Source organism: Alexandromys fortis, unplaced genomic scaffold (assembly GCF_014885135.2).
Source record: "Alexandromys fortis isolate MF-2015 unplaced genomic scaffold, M_Fortis_MF-2015_v1.1 scaffold_330, whole genome shotgun sequence".
NCBI lineage: Eukaryota > Metazoa > Chordata > Mammalia > Rodentia > Cricetidae > Alexandromys > Alexandromys fortis.
Window position 1 is genome coordinate 791,662 of NW_026068204.1, and position 16,406 is coordinate 808,067.

The 16,406-nt window shown below is 50.0% G+C and overlaps 1 protein-coding gene across 9 annotated transcripts in view; it reads right to left on the reverse strand.

The window, feature by feature from the left end:
• Window positions 1–78: 78 nt before the first annotated feature.
• Cfap74 (cilia and flagella associated protein 74) overlaps window positions 79–16,406 on the reverse strand; it is a 53,963-nt gene continuing 37,635 nt past the window's right edge. Inside the window, exons 24-41 of one of the 9 annotated variants that reach the window (XR_007589777.1) lie at window positions 15,616–15,789; window positions 15,092–15,225; window positions 8,957–9,233; window positions 7,729–7,827; window positions 6,603–6,739; window positions 5,849–5,983; window positions 5,616–5,725; window positions 5,421–5,476; window positions 5,193–5,312; window positions 4,776–4,931; window positions 3,841–3,970; window positions 3,508–3,662; window positions 3,172–3,304; window positions 2,685–2,833; window positions 2,376–2,510; window positions 2,167–2,269; window positions 1,072–1,152; window positions 79–134 (exon numbers count right to left, since the gene is read on the reverse strand). Coding sequence is in view for 7 of the 9 variants with exons in the window: in XM_050130132.1 (XP_049986089.1) it covers window positions 2,168–2,269; window positions 2,376–2,510; window positions 2,685–2,833; window positions 3,172–3,304; window positions 3,508–3,662; window positions 3,841–3,970; window positions 4,776–4,931; window positions 5,193–5,312; window positions 5,421–5,476; window positions 5,616–5,725; window positions 5,849–5,983; window positions 6,603–6,739; window positions 7,729–7,827; window positions 8,957–9,233; window positions 15,092–15,225; window positions 15,616–15,789 (2,202 nt within the window). In the remaining 2 variants the exon portion in view is untranslated. Of the gene's footprint in view, window positions 135–214; window positions 2,270–2,375; window positions 2,530–2,684; window positions 2,834–3,171; window positions 3,305–3,507; window positions 3,663–3,840; window positions 3,971–4,775; window positions 4,932–5,192; window positions 5,320–5,401; window positions 5,477–5,615; window positions 5,726–5,848; window positions 5,984–6,602; window positions 6,740–7,728; window positions 7,828–8,956; window positions 9,234–15,091; window positions 15,226–15,615; window positions 15,790–16,406 lie in introns of those variants that run through there. The other 8 variants (XM_050130130.1, XM_050130133.1, XM_050130134.1 and 5 more) reach the window with 8 other exon arrangements.

A 16,406-nucleotide genomic window follows, 5' to 3' on the forward strand; every position in this document is an offset into this window, starting at 1 on the left:
CTCTCTCTCTCTCTCTCTCTCTCTCTCTCTCTCTCTCTCTCTCTCTCTCTCTCTCTCTCTCTCTCTCTCTCTCTCACACACACACACACACACACACACACCCCACTCTGTGTCTTCAAGGACCAATGTGAGCCCTAGGAGGGAATAGAGCAGGTCTTGCTCTAGGCATGGGACACGAGTCTCTCTTGTATCATACTGACCCCTCACCCAGCCACCCCTATCCTCCATTTTCCCATCCCCATTCACAAACCAGGTCTCCTGAAACTTGTGGGTTGCGTTGGTTTGTTCCACCCTCATACTCCACAATCCTCTAGGTAAAAGGGGTGGGGTCTACACCATTAATAAACTGGGGTTTAGCTTTCCAAACCGCCCTTCAAGGACGCTTGCTATGCGTCCTCCACGGGGATACATCTGGAGCCAGCCCCTGGCTCCGGGCTGCTGAGGCGCGGCAAACAGACCACTTTCCAGCCCTCTCCCTCAACCTGAAATGCCTGCTTCTTCTACTGCTGAAGCGGCCACTTCTTCCCGGGGAGTTTATTAATCTTTCCTCCTTCAGGCTAGGTCCTCTGCCAGGCTGCTCTGCCTTTCAGGGATCAGACTGCAGGGGCGGTCTGATTAAGGACAGGAGGTGCACCTGCCCTCCCTTCTGCCTCTGTTTCTTCACTGTTTTCACACTCAGGTTTTCTCCCTCACTGGAGAGTCCTTCAGGGTTCTGTCTACAGCTGACCTGTGTTTGCCGTCAAGGGCCCGTTCTGCCAGAGACTGGTGAACTTCTCTCCTGTTTTATTTCCCTCCTTTGCTCTGCCTTAGCTATGCTTGGTGCTGGGGGAGGGGTACAGCACCAGACTAGGAAGAAAGTGCAGCCGGAGGCCCAGATCAGAGCCTGGGGTCCAGAGAAGAGAGGACTTAGGTGGGATAGCGTGGCCTGCCTGGGGTAGTGCTTTCTCCCCAGAGCATGTCCTCACGAATCTCAGACTGGTTTAGTGGAGCTGCTTTCTTGCCACCCATCTGACCTGGAAACAGGTCAAGGGTCAGCTCCAGTCACGGCAGCGGAGGCCTGGGGCACTGTACCTCCAAGGTCACTGAGCAGAAATCCTGCAAATGTTGCTGGCTCCCTTAGGGGCGATGCCAGGCGTCAAGGTATCAAGGGCTCTAAGGACAGAACACAGAGCAGTGTTCAGGAGAGCACCCAGATCCATCACCCGCCATGGCCCTGCCAGGCCGAGGAAGGCTGAGAAGGCTCTCTTGGTAGCTTGTCCCCATGGGGTGTAGTCACGCTGCATGGATAGGAGGGTTGGCTGGATGGAAAGCGTCCGATAAGCTGTGTTGGCGCCATGCTGGAGCAGGAGTATGGCTGGGTGGCCTAGGGCCTGGAAGGCAAAATCTGTTCTTTTCAGACAAATGTAAACCGAAACTCACAAGCTGGGCCCCCTTCGTGCCTGCCCATCCCTAGGGTGGGATCATCTAGGTTTCTGGGACTTGGGAGGAGCTGGGAGACTTAGGGGACTTTCTCTGGGCTTTGACACCTCTTGTCCTCCCCTTCTCCTCCCTCACCTTTCCAGGTCTGGACCAGGCTCAACCCTGGCTCTGCACCCCCAGCACCTGAACTGCATGATCTGGAGGGATCTTCCAGTGACTGAGTCAGGGTCCCTCTAGCTATCTGGCAAGACTGCACCCTCTGGAAGGTTCTCACTAGACAGAACACTGTTTTATGGGTTGGGGTCTGTGAGCGGGGAGAGTAGGTCAGGCTTCCCCCAGGCTCTCCTCCCACCCTACTTTGTGCTTAGCCAGCCCCCCACCCCACCCCGACCACTGCACACTTCTGTTGGTTCTTAGAGTTTATTGACAGGCCTGCGCTATCTCCTGGGATCTCTAAAGCCTGAGGAGGTGCTGGTGGGCTTGGGATCTGGGGGTGGAGGTGGGGCATCTAGGAACAGGCTGTGTGAGGATGGATTAGTATTTCTTGGCTTGCATGTATGGCTGGGGAGTCTTGTTGTTTTCAGGGCAGCAGGAAGTAGCCATGTCTCTAGGGCAGGGGAGCTCTGTCTCTAGGGCTGTTCATTTGAACCTGCCCAGCAGGAAATGCCCAGGTCCCTGGCCCACAAGGCTGGGAAGGAGTTCAAGGGTGGGTGGGAGGGTCCAAGAGGCTCTGCGGGTTCCTCTGACCTCAGATCCCAGCCACCACCTGGGCTACAAAGATGACTTTGTAGGTTTCCTTTCCGTCTCCCCGGAGCTGCAGCAGGGTTGACACCATGAGTGGATGGTCCGGCTGGAAGGAGACGCTCCTCAGTAGGCTTTCCAGACAGATCTGTTCATTCCCAGTGCCCTGCCTACTTCACCAACCCTCCCTGCCCAGCCTGGGTCCCAGCACCTACATCAAAGTCAGCAGGTGGTACCCAGGAGATGCTGATGGTCTTGGTCTGACCGCGCTCCACAGAAGCCCTGGATGGCTCGATAGAGAAGCCCTTGTGCTGCAGCCATGCCACACCATCCAGGCTGAACTCCACAGTCTGCGAGGCATTGAGACCACTGCAAGTTAGAGGGTCAGGGACCAGAGAGATGAGGGTGCCCAACGTTTCCTACCCCTCAGCTCTGACCAGGGCCGCCACCCCACATCTGCTGCAAGCATCCTGCGGGAGGCCAAGGAGGCTTCTGGGGTTGAACCAAGCTAGGGTTGTAATCACCTTCCTTGGTGACGGCTGGGTAGTCCGGATACAGCCTACTTGCAGCTCTCGGGTGGCAGGTGGGATTGGCGTGTCTGTGTCAAACTGGACGTAGTTCAAGGTCACCAGAATGGGCTTTATCTCCTCAGCTTCTGGAGAGGGAGATCTAGCTGAGAAGTGGTTACGAGGGAAGATGTGGCCAGGCAGTGAGGGAGCTGACCAGGGTCAGGCAGTGAGGGAGTTGACCAGGGTCAGGCAGTGAGGGGAGCTGTCAGGGTCAGGCAGCACACAGAGCTGGGGAGTGAGGCTGGAACTTCCCAGAACAATCTGCTTTGTAGAGATCATCCTACCTGGCTCTGGGGCTGATGGGCAGCAAATCTGCTCTTCCAATGGGCCTCAGTATGCATGCCTACTGGGCTTGGGGTGCTGGAGGGCCCCGCTCACCGCTCCCCGAGGTTATCCCTGCCTCCCCTTTCCCTGAGCCAGAAATCACATGGTGGGGGCTTACCCTCTCTATGTTCTGTGTCCAAGGCAGGGATCACTGTCAGGGACTCCACAGGCACATCCAGTGGGTCTCCTCCCTCCACAAACATCATGTGCTCACGGGCAGCACCCTTCAGGAGGATCTGATGGAAGACTTTCTGGGGACAAGAAGTATAGCAGACTGCCCTGCGGCTTGAGGATTGGGAACTGAGGCGAGTTGAGGGGATGCTGATCCCTGCCTGACATCCTCCAACACGGGGTGCCAGATAATAAACACCTCCCATCAGGGGCAGAGGAGGGACACACAGGAGTCCCTCCCAGAGCAGGATGGGATCTGTGGGGGCCCTGCTATGAGCTCCACCTTCTCAAAGAGCACCACGTGGAGCAGGTCAGAAAAGTAGAGGCTCTCATGGTCTGGACTGAAGGTTACAGTGAATTCTTGAGCCTTCCCAGGGTACATGAGTCCCTCAACTGGAGCAACACTGAATACGCTCTGCCCGTTGTGGTTCTGTGTGCCTGTGGGTGGGACGGGGTTAGGATTGGCACTGCCAGGACACCCCCCTGCATTCCTTCTTGCCCGGTGTCTTCGTGATTGGTCTTGCCCAACTCCACGCCACATAGAACCCTCATTGCCCAGCGCATATCTGCTCTGTTCTGTGCCCTGTGACTCCTGACAGTGTGTTAGTCAACTCACCAACAATCTCAGTCCTCTGCTCACGGGAGGTAAGGAACTTGGGTAGCTGCTGCCGGGTCTCATCCCTTTTTCTGGAGAGACTCTCCAGCTGCATCCAGAACTTAATAAGAAGTGAGGATTCATTCTGTAGCTGCAAGAGCAAGAATTCACGCAGCTAAAGAACCCTCAGCTGCCCGACGCCAGCGTCCCTAATGAGATTGCCTGCTGCTGGATCACATCAGATGGGCCCAGGTGACATTATGCTCCAAGCCCTTTCTGGTGGCATCGCCAATAGTAACCACAGTGACAGTGTTTGGGATTCAGTCACTCAGCTCACACTGGCCTTTTCTGAGGCTGGCTGGCAGCCTGCTTCCCTGCCCAACTGTGTGGCCAATTCTGTGCCTGTCAGCTGATCTTCAGAGCTCCTCTTAGCTGAACTATATCCTCACCTAGTCTCTTCCCCTCCCTCAACCCTCTCTTTGGAGAGCACCCTGACTGGCACTCCACTTCAGGACCCCACCAGTGCAGGTGGGCAAGTAGGTTGCTTGAGTCCAAACCCAGGGTAGCCCTCAGGGTGAAACAAGACCATGCTCATGGGGAGATGAGGGCGCCCAGCTCTCAGCATGGGTCTCCACAGAGGTCTGTCCACGGGGGTGGGGGACCTAGGCAGAGTTCCAAAGAGAAGCAAATGAGAAACAAAGCAGAAGGCTTGCTGCAGACAGACAGGAAATATCCTTCAGGCCAAGGGAGGGTGCTCCCAGCTTTTCCACAAGTAAAGGCTCAGGTCCCTGCTAGGAAGACATCAGAAATGACAGCCTCTTGGGAACAGAGAATTCGGGAGAGGCAATCTATGCCTTCAGGTGTTTCCCAACCAGCTGGGTACTTTCAAATGTAGAGTTCACTGGCTCCAAGAAATCCTTTTTCAGGGGGCTGGGACAAGGAAGGGCTTAATTTACCTTAAAAGTTGTTGAGACAGATTCTCTGGCAAGCACATAGCCCATGTTGAGGATGTTGCCTTCAATGGAGCATGTGATCATGGATGCCACACCTGTGCCGGTCAGGGTGAGGCTGAGGGTGTCTCTCTTGGTGATGATGTCCAGGATTTCTTGAACCTAAGGAGATCACATGCTTTAGCAAAGAGCAGACATAGAACTCTGCCGTGAGTAGCTGGCTGAAAGCATTGTGCCCTGAGATGGCTTGGGGATCTTTGGCTCCACAGACTGTTGACAAGAGCTGGCTCAGAAAGACAGGCTGCTTTCAGGCTCTCGCTGGTCACCTGGGCCTGAAAACACAGTAGTATCTGCTTGTGGCCGCACCAAGGTCCTGCAGTGTGGGGGTCTGGGGCACCAGTACTGCCTGGGGGCTGCACTCACCTGCGTGCTCTCACGGGGAGAGAAGGACAGTGCCAGGGTTTGTGACTCGCCAGAACACAGCTTCTTGGAGGGGTTTATCAGAACGAAGGGGCCACTGGGGCTCAGCACTGAGAACTCCAACTAAGGACTGAGTATCAAGGAGGAATACAATATTTTGCAGGCTCTGCCACGCACCTCACTCCCATGTCCACCCCTGGAAGCTGACTCACTGAGAATGGATAAGGATACAGCAAGGTCCTCAGGGGAAATGTTCTGGAAGGTGATCTTCTTTATACTTCGATGCCCTGGAATGTGGCAAAGTCAGGTTACAGATCCTAGACCCCTAAGGAGCACCTGTTTCCACAGCAAGGTCAGGGAGCGGCTGGTGAGAGTAGAAGATACGTTCTCAGGAGCAAGGGCTGTCAGTGTAGAATTAGGACTCACCTACAGCAATGTCACCAAAGTTAAGGACACTATTGCCTTTGTTGGATGTCAGCACAATGGACGGAGCCACTGCTGGGCACCATAGCTCCAGATATAGAGTATTATGGGGGCTAGAGGCAGGACAAGGACAAACAAGGGCAGATTAGGGTGACCCTGTCTCCCAGGCCTCAGACCTGACCAGCAGTAGAGGAGGGAAAAGGATCATACCCCATCCTGTCACAAGAACCCCACACCTGAAGCTCAGAGGTTCCAATTCCTTCCTGTCTTTGATGTCACCACTGGCAACAACACAGGGGACCACAATCCTGTCAAACTTCCCCTGGAAGGATCTGGCCAAGTTGGCTTGTGCAGCTTGGTATTCATTGGAGCTGGAATGAAACCAACAACATACATTCATGCATGTACCTCATGACCTCTTAGGCTCTGAGTGGGACCAGACCTTCCTCATCTGTGATGCTCATGCCCGCTCTCTAGGGCTCTGGGCGCAGGTGGACTCTCTGGGGTGAAAGCATTAAAAGGCAGAGCTCAGGGCTACCATGGGTCCCAGGCAGTGGCCACACCAGTTTTGTTTGATAGACTAACTCTTCCACCCTTCTTTGGCTCCTGTAGGGACCTTCTTCCCCACTGCAGGCCCTGGTCACCCAGAAAGAGGGAGTAAATGTCTCCATCACTTCCACTTGTCCCTGGGTCCACAACCCAACCCATCAGAGCTTTCTTGGGCTCAGTTATTTATTGGGGAGACTGGGAAGTCAGACCATGGCACAGTCTGTTCAGAGGGCTATCAGGCCCATGGAAATAATCAAGGAGTAGATGCCTTGGAAGAAGAGCCCTGGGCCCAGCTATTTTGGAACCCAGACAGTCTGGATCTGCAGCCACGCAAGCAGTGAAGCTGTGCTCCAGGCATTGCATGGGGAGAACCCACTGCTGAACTGCACAGATCAGGGCAGGGCAGGTCAAACACAGACTGGGAGGTTCCCTCCAGCCTACCTGACACTGAGCTCCTGCCTATGCAGCTCTTGAGTGTGGGGTGTGGAGGCCCGGGTTGGTCGGTCCCGGTTGTGAACCCGAACCACAGGCATTGATGGTTTCCATGTTTCCTTCCTTTGGACTGTTTCTTTTTGGAACTGTAAGCAGGAACAGATGCTGTGGGGCTACTATAGGGGCTCAGTCCTCTGCTCAGCAGGTGTTACACTGCTCCCCTGCCCCAGGCCCTTCTGAGGCTTAGCCTAGCAGGCTTGGTCTGACTGCTTGCTGAGTGACAGGAGCTACCAGTTCAAGTGTGGAGTGAACAGTGCCCTCAAATCAACTGGCTCTCTAGGGGAGTCTGACGGCAGGCACATCAGGGGAAAAAAGGAAGCAGTGGAGACAGGCAAGCATCCGGGGCATCTGGGAAGCCCAAGCGAGAGACTCCAAGAACAAGTTCATAGCCTAAAAGGTCTGACGTTAGAGAGAACAAGCCACAGGGAAGTGAGAAGTCTGCCACACTGGGGTCCTCAGTCTCCTCCAGTCCATGCCCTTCTGGTTCCTCACTGCCTCATCAGAAGGCGGAAGGTCAGGGCTCTTCGCTCATGTATGTGGTATAAAGGCACGAGGCCACGGCGTGGCAGGACAAGCTGTAGCCAGTGGCCTCACAACTCCCTAGACTGGGGCAGCATGTAAGGCTGTGCATACTGTTGGGTGAGGCTTGCCTACTGTTTCAAGGCTGCCTTCCCAAGATGCTTTCTGTGTTATCCTTCATGAGAGGCTATTCTGGGTTTTTATCCCAGTCCTGCTTTGGTTAAAATTCCAGCCACCCTTGGGGATGCCCTCACCCCCCTCTGCCTGTGGTGCTTTCATGAGAGAGAGAGGTTTGCAAGACAATCTTCTACTCCTCCTGGAGCAGCTCGGAGCACAGTGCCAGGAAAGTCTGCCCTGTACTTCTGGGACACGCAGGACAGGTTGCAGTCCCAGAAGTCAGAGAACCACACAACTGCATCCCCCTTCTCTGTGCCGGCATGGCTTTGCTCTCCCTGTGCCGGCGTGGCTCTGTTCTCCTGTACCGGCCCGTGGCTCTGCTCTCCCCATGCCTCTCCCTTCTGGCTGCTATGCACCTCCTCTAAAATACTTCACTCACCAGTTTGTTCTCCTTTTCCTTGTTCAGGATCTGCATGGCTTCCTTCAGGATTACCTCATGAGGCAGCACAGGCTGGAAGACCACTTGGACCAAACACTTCTGCAGAGAGACACCAAAACTCCCTATCCTTCTGCAGAAGTTCAGAGGGCAGAGGTGGCCCTGCTGCGGCACCTCCCTCCTCCCATAGTGTTCTGTTCCCTCCCTCCCTCCCTCCCTCCCTCCCTCCCTCCCTCCCTCCCTCCCTCCCTCCCTCCCTCCCTCCCTGCCTCCCTCTCTGGTTTATCCAAGACAGAGTCTCTCTGTGTAGCCCTCTCTGTAGATCAGGCTAGCCTCAAACTCACAGAAATCTACCTGCCCTTATCTCTCAAAAAGCATATGCCACCAAGCTTGACTGCATTTCTCTTAAGGTCACTTTTTTTTTTTTTTAAATTTAATCTAGATATTCCCTTCCAGGAAGGTTCTCCCTGATCGCTACCCTAGGAAGCTGGGGGTGAACTTCAGGCCATGTATGTTGGGGGTCTGTTAACTGGAGGTGCTGAGAGCAGGGTCCTAAATGGGTCAGAACCTCAGCAGACTAGAGAAGAAAGGAACCTAGCAACAAAGGAGCCCTTCTCCGTCTGCAGCAAGTCCCCATGGGACATGTCTCAAGAAAGATTCCACAGTGATTTGCTGACCACATCTCCTTGATGCTCAGGAGGTGGAGTGGGTGTGTGTAGGGTGTGAAATGACAGGTAAGAGGGAGAAGAAGAAAAGACGGAGGAGGAAAGGAGTGAATGGGAGAGTGAGAGGGGAGAAGATGGAGCAAAGGTAGAGGAAGAAGAAGGAAAATAGAGCTGGACACTTCCATAATTCAGTGGGAGATGGGAACCAATACCGAGGTAACTTAGAATTTCTAATTCAGAAGTTTTACAGGACATCTTTTAAATAACTGTATCCATTGAATCTTGCTGGTGACCACACAGACACTGGTGGAAGTGGGCCGCACAGCTGTTCTCCTTGAGGCAGGTGTTGCGTGGCCTTCTTTAGCTCCGTCTGCTACGAGCCAACACTTGGCTCTTCTGATAGTCTGCACACCTTCCTTCCAGCCCTAGGCAGGCACGTGCTGGCCAGCTCAGGGTCACCGTGTCTCCAGCTCTCACCCTTGGCCGTGCTGTGCGCCAGTACCTGTGGTTAAAGTGTGCCAAACTGGGCATCTGCCTCCTAGCCTGTCAGTGGGGCCCGTGCTCACCTTTCCTGGCAACACGGTCCCCACGGATGGAGAGATGGTGATGGGCGAATTAGGGGGCGGCAAGAACTCAAAGGATGTGGGTCCCACTGGGGTGGCTTCCTCAGACCCAATTCGAGGCAAGGAGTGGGTCAGTTTGTTCATGCTCAGGTGAGAATTGATGACGTACAGTCTAGACACAGTGGTGCCACACAGGGCCGTGGCTGAAAACTTGATCTGGTAGTGGGACAGCTCCAGGGGTGGGTGGACACCCACTGCTTGGCAAGACACCTTGAAGCACCTGAAAGCAACCAGTGTGGGTGGCGCTCATTTTGTGCGGTGGCAACCGTGGGTGGAGGAGACACATAACTCCCCACATACCAACTGTGACAGACAGGCCTGTTGAGCTGGTGATACCCCAGGTGCCCAAGACTTAGTCCTACGGTCATCACGGATGTTTACAACTTAATTAACTAATGTGGGGAAAATGTATAAGAAAAGTATATAAACAAAATAAAAACCTGTAAATTTCTTTAAAAATAAGGGTTGCAGGGCTAAGAGATGGCTCAGAGCAGAGTTCTCAATCTTCCTAAGGCTGCAATCCTTTAATACAGTTCCTCATGTTGTGGTGACCCCCAACCATGAAATTATTTTTTTGCTACTTCATAACTGTAGCTTTCCTACAGTTATGAGTCATAATGTAAATATTTGATATGTGACCCCCGCAAAGGAGTCTTGACCCACAAACTGAGAACCATTAGCACAGAGGCTAAGAGCACTGGCTGTTCTTGCTGATGACCCAGGTCCAGTTCTCAGTACCCACATGATGGCTTCAACCATCTGAAACTCCAGTTCAAGGGGAGCAAAGTCCTCTTCCGATTTCTGGAGGCCCTGTGTGCATACAGTGCAATTCAGACAAGCAACCAACCCACATGCACGTAAATAATTTTTTTTTTGTTTTTGTTTTTTGAGACAGGGTTTCTCTGTGTAACAGCCCTGGTTATCCCGGAACTTGCTGTGTAGACCTGAACCCAGAAAGCCGCTTGCTTCTGCCTCTGTTTCCCAAGTGCTGGCATTAAAGGCATGCACCACCACTGCTTGGCTAAAAATAAAAATTTAAAGAAAAGAAAAATGTAGTCAAAGGAGTTGATTTCTGACTTTTTAATTTTTTTTATTTTTAGTTACGTGTGCACGTGTATGTCTGTGTGAGGGTGTCAGATCTTGGAGTTACAGACAGTTGTGAGCTGCCACATGGGTGCTAGGAATTAAACTCAGGTCCTCTAGGAGAACAGCCGGTACTCTTAACCACTGAGCCATCTCTCCAGCCCCCGATTTCTGGCTTTTTACATTGAATATTTCTTGACAGTTATATTTGTCCTTTCTCTACCTCCCGAGTGCTGGAATAACAGGTGTGTTTCATCTTGTCTTATTTATGGGGTGATGATATTGAACTTAGGGTTTTGTGCATGCCAGGCAAACTCTCTACCAATTGAGCTATAATTCTAGCCCCATGTAGTTGGTTATTTTTGGTTATTTTTACCACTGGAAGTTTTACATTCTATATTTTCTTTGAACTCCTATGTTCACTAGACTTTTCCTCATCAACTTTTCTTTTTTTCAAGACCGGGTTTCTCTGTTGATTTGGACCCTGTCCTGGAACTAGCTCTTGTAGGCCAGGCTGGCCTCGAACTCCCAGAGATCCACCTGCCTCTGCCTCCCGAGTGCTGGGATTAAAGGCGTGCGCCACCATCGCCCCCGGCTCCTCATCAGCTCTCATCATTTGTTTTCTGTGCTGAGGGTTAAACCTAAGTCCTCGTGCTGGTGAAGAAGGAACTCAGCCATTCAGTTTCACCCTGTGTTCATACACGCACTGTTTTAAAGGTTTGTTTGCTGTGGAATGATCCTTTTGTTGCTGTAAAGATTTGTCACCAAAAGCAATATAGAGATTCAATGCAGTGCCCAGCAAAATCCCAGCAAATTCTTCATAGACCTTGAAAGAACAATACTCAACTTCATATGGAAAAGCAAAAAACCCAGGATAACCAAAAAAATCCTGTACAATAAAAGAACTTCTGAAAGCATCACAATCCCTGACTTCAAACTCTACTACGGAGCTACAGTACTGAAAACAGCCTGGTACTGGCATAAGAACAGACAGGAGGACCAATGGAACTGAATACAAGACCCGGATATCAACCCACACATCTTTGAACACCTGTTTTTTTGACAAAGAAGCAAAAAATATCAAATGGAAAAAAGAAAGCATATTTAACAAGTGGTGCTGGCATAACTGAATATTAACATGTAGAAGAATGAAAATAGACCCATATCTATCACTCCAGTCCACATGGATCAAAGACCTCAACGTAAAGCCAACCACACTGAACCTTATAGAAGAGAAAGTGGGAAATACACTTGAACTCATTGGCACAGGAGACCACTTCCTAAATAGAACCCCAGCAGCACAGACACTGAGAGAAGCAATTAAAAAAAAAGGGACCTCCTGAAACTGAAAAGCAAAGGACACGGTCAACAAAACAAAACGACAGCCTACAGAATGGGAAAAGATCTTCACTAATCCCACATCAGACAGAGGTCTGGTCTCCAAAATATACAAAGAACTCAAGAAATTGGACACCAAAAGAACACATAATCCAATAAAAAAATGGAGTACAGACCTAAACAGAGAACTCTCAACAGAAGAATCTAAAATGGCTGAAAGACACTTAATTGGAAATGTTCAACATCCTTAGTCATCAGAGAAATGTAAATCAAAACAACTCTGAGATTCCATCTTACACCTGTAAGAATGGCCAAGATCAAAAACACTGATAACAACTTATGCTGGAGAGGATGTGGGAAAAAGGGAACACTCATGCATTGCTGGTGGGAATGCAAGCTGGTACAGCCCCTTTGGATGTCAGCGTGGTGATTTCGCAGAAAATTAGGAAACTACCTTCCTCAAGACCCAGTAATACCACTTTTGGGTATATATCCAAAGGAAGCTCAATCGTGCCACAAGGACCTTTGCTCAACTATGTTCATAGCAGCTTTGTTTGTCATAGCCAGAACCTGGAAACAAATTAAGTACCCCTTGACCGAAGAATGGATAAGGAAAATGTGGTACATTTACACAATGGAGTACTGCACAGCAGAAAAAAATAACGACAGTTTTAATTTTGCAGGAAAATGGGTGGAGCTAGAAAACATTATTTTGAGTGAGGTAACCCAGACACAGAAAGACAATTATCACATGGACTCACTCGCAGGTGTTTTTAAATATAAAGCAAAGAAAGCCAGCCTACAAACCATAATCCCAGAGAACCTAGACAACAATGCGGACACCAAGAGAGACTCACATAGATCTAATCTACATGGGAAGTAGAAAAAGACAAAGATCTCCTGAGTAAATTAGGAGCATGGGGACTTTGGGGGAGGGTTGAAGAGGGGAAGAGGAGAGTCAGGGAGGGGAGCAGAGAAAAATGTAGAGCTCAATAAATATCAATAAAATAAAAGATTTGTCATTAGAGTTGGTTTAATAAAAAGCTGACTGGCCAGTAGCCAGGCAGGAAGTATAGGCTGGACAACCAAATTAAGGATGCTGGGATGAAGAAGGGCAGAGTCGGTGGAGTCGCCAGGAGACACAGAGGGAGCAAAACATGCTGCAGGACAGGTAAAGCCATGAGCCACATGGCAATACATAGATTAATAGAAATGGGTTAATTTAAGTGGTAAGAGCTAGTTTAGTAATAAGCCTGAGTTATTGGTCAGGCATTTATAATTAATATTAAGCCTCAATGTGTTTATTTGGGAACTGGTGGGTAGGAAAGAAACATCTGCCTACATTTATTCATTCATTTATTTGCTTGTTTGTTTATTGAGACAGGGTTTCCCTATGTAGGCCTGGCTATCCTGGAACTCACTATGTAGATCAGGTTGTCCTTGAGCCCACAGTTCTGCCTGCCAAGTGCTGGGATTAAAGGTGTACACCACCACTGCCTGGCTTTAAAGGTTTTATTTTAAGTTTGCTAGCTAGCTAGCTAGCCTGGTCTACTTGGTGAAGTTCCAAGTGAGCAAGAGACCTTGTCACAAAGAGAGAGTGGAAGGTGTCTGAGGAACAAGACCCAAAGATCTCTGACTTCCACAGGCACACACACATGTGCATGCTCACACAAACCTACCCACACGTATACAAAATATGTTCAGATGTTCAAATATTCAGATATGTAAGTTAACATCTTTTGGGGTAGAGAGATCATTATTAATATTTAATTGAATAAATAAATGTATAAAGTATGATAATTACTAAATATAAAATAAAAAATTACTGGAACCTTTTCTTTTTTTATGTAATCTAGGTTGGCCTATAGCTCAGTATATAGCTCAGGACGGCTTCAAACTTGCTTCCTGAATGCTGGGATTACAGGCTTGTGCCACTGAGTTAAAAATTCTAAATATTTTTCTTCAGTTTGTGTGTATATAATACATGTATATATGTGTGTATATGATATATGTATATGCACGGTGTAAGTGTGTGCTTGCATGAGCTACAGTGCAAGGGTAAAGGTCAGAGGACAACTTTGAAAGTTGGTTCTTACCTTCTATCTTGTTTAGAGATAAGGTCTTTCTTTTTTATTTAAAAATTTCTTCATATTTATTTAGCATGTTTGTGTATGTGTGGTATGCATGTGTGTGGAGGTCTGAGAACAAACTGTGAATGCCAGTTCTCTCCTTCTGCCAGGCTGCCAGGCTTGGTCCGTTTTACAAGCCCAAAGCTCTCTCTCTTTCCGTGGCTCTTGCTCACTGCTATGTGGCAGGTTAGCTTGCCCTTGAGTTTTCCAAGGATTTTACTGTCTCTCCCTTCCAGTTTGACACATTACTGCGCTTTGTGTGGGTCCTAGGGTTCACACTCAGGCCCTCACACTTCCACAGCAAGCACTTTACCCCCTGAGCCATCCCCACGCTCTCAAACCTTTTTTGTTTTGTTTTTGAAACAGGGTCTCACCTCGTAGCCTTGGCTGGCCAGGAATTCACTATTATAGACCAGAGTGGCTGTGAACTCACAGAGATCTGCCTGCTGAGGGCTGGGATTAAAGGCACACTCCATTGTACCTGGCTTAAATCTTTAGATTAAAAATTTGTGTGTGTGTGTGTGCACTTGTGTGCATGCACGCATACTAAATTGTATAAATTTATGTGTGCTATGCCGGGCGATGGTGGCGCATGCCTTTAATCCCAGCACTCAGGAGGCAGAGGCAGGCGGATCTCTGTGAGTTCGAGACCAGCCTGGTCTACAGAGCTAGTGCCAGGACAGGCTCCAAAGCCACAGAGAAACCTTGTCTCGAAAAACCAAAAAAAAAAAAAATTATGTGTGCTGTGTGTGTGCAGGAGACCAAGGAGGCCAGAGAAAGCATGATTGCCTGGAAGTGGAGGTTCAGGTGGTTGTGAGCCACCACTCGGGTGCTGGGAACTGAACTGATAGCCTCTGCAAGAACAGGAAGTGCCGGTAACTGCTGAGCTATCTTTCTAACTCCCTTTAAATCTTAAAAGGAGGTTTTTGTTTATTTTTGGGTTTCTGAGACAGATTTTATGTAGCCCAAGCTGGTTGCAACCACTTTATGTGGCCAAAGGTAACCGCACTCTTGCCCTCCGGCCTCTCGCGCCCACGTGCTGGTATGACAGGTGCTTATACCTCACCTGTTTTCATGTGGTCCCAGGATCAAATTCAGGGCTTCAAGCATATGAGGCAAGCACTCTACCAACTGAGCTGTGCCCGAGATACCAACTTGCGAAGGCAAACACATTGGAATAACCCTAGGCCTCCCAAGAGAAACCCAGGGAAGCAGGGAAGGCCAAGTGACAAGCCTTGACGGTGTACTTGATGTGCTTTATGTACGATACTTTTCACAATGTCCTGACTGCACAGAGATGCTCGTGTTCACAATACTCATGTTCGTCAGCTCAGTTTTTTTTTTTTAATCTCCTCACGTACAAGGGTAAACTAGTCCAAAGTAAAAAGTCATGGGGACCTAAAACCTGTGTTCCTGGGTCCTGGGCTCCTACTGGCCACCAGTGCTGTCTCTCCAGCCCTGAGGTCAGCCTGATGGGATCTGTCCTGATGGACAGTATGGTCACGTCTCTGCTGTCTAGTAGACTTACCGGTTTATTTCGGATTTGCAAATCAGCTCAAATCTGTATTCCTTGGCCTTAATGGGCTGGAAGATCACATCAAGTTGCAAAGTTTCCAGCGGCAAAATTGTCCCGAACCCATCATTGGGCTGGATGTCCACATACTGGGAAGTGGAAACAGTCAAAGTGAAAAACCATGCTCTGTAGAGCAGCTGGTAGGAACCTGTGTACCCTGTATGGGGAGTTTGGGAGCCCACATACGAGAGTATGAGAGATTTGTGTGTGTGTGAGGGTCTGTAAGCTAGGTGTGTGGGGGTGGATAGGGACAGCCTAGGAAGGGCTGATGGCAGTGAGGCCTGGGGCATCCTATTGAACTCTCCTGTGGGGCTTGGCTAAGGAAAGTCCTAGAAGGCAGGCAGGAGAGAGCCAGGGAGGGGGCATCGAGGAGGAGGAGAGGGTTAACTGGGATGAGCATAGGGCAGCAGAGTTGCAATGCCTGGGCCTGGAGAGCCGCTGTCCTGCCTTGTCTCCCCAGGGATGACCACAGCAGCTACCTTTGGAAGTCCGACGAACCCAAACTCCTGGGGCAGCAGTGAGAGGTTGCTGAGGCTTATTTCTGTCCTGATAGCCTCATAGATGGTGCAGTAGCCAAAGTTTATCTCCAAGGGGCTGATTTCCAAGTCTGAGGTAGTGACGACGGCTTGGACAGTGAACCCCACCGGTTTGTTCTAAGGTGCAAAAGGCAAAGAACATTCCCAGCCACAGGAAGCTTTATGCAAATTACAAGGGTGGTTCTGCTGCCTCATGGACAAGAGTACACTATTTCCATAACACAGGTTTCTCAGTGAAGATTAGGAAGGAGCGCAGGCGGCAGCCTAAGATCGGCCAGGTGTGGCAATGTGGCATGCGATATATTGTGTGTGACGCATTGTTTGTAAGCACATACATATGTGAACCCATGTTGATGAGGGCAGAACATGTATATCTGTGTGTATGGGGTGCGTTCACCTGTGTCTCCATGTTCAACTGTGTAGGCATATTTATTTTTTAATAATTTATTTATTTGTATTTTATGTACATTGGTGTTTCACCTACATGTACATCTGTGTGAGAGTGTTGGGTTCCCTGGAACAGGAGTTACAGTTGTGAGCTTCCATGGGGGTTCCTCTGGAAGAGCAGCCAGTGCTCTTAACCGCTGAGCCATCTCTCCAGCCCCACAGGCATATTTCATGTGTGCATATGTGGGTGAGGTGTCTGAGCTCTTTCACACTGTGCAGGGGTGAGGTGACCAGGAGGCAAAGCCGCCTGTCAGGCTACTGGACGTCACCAGCTGGGAAGTGAAGGT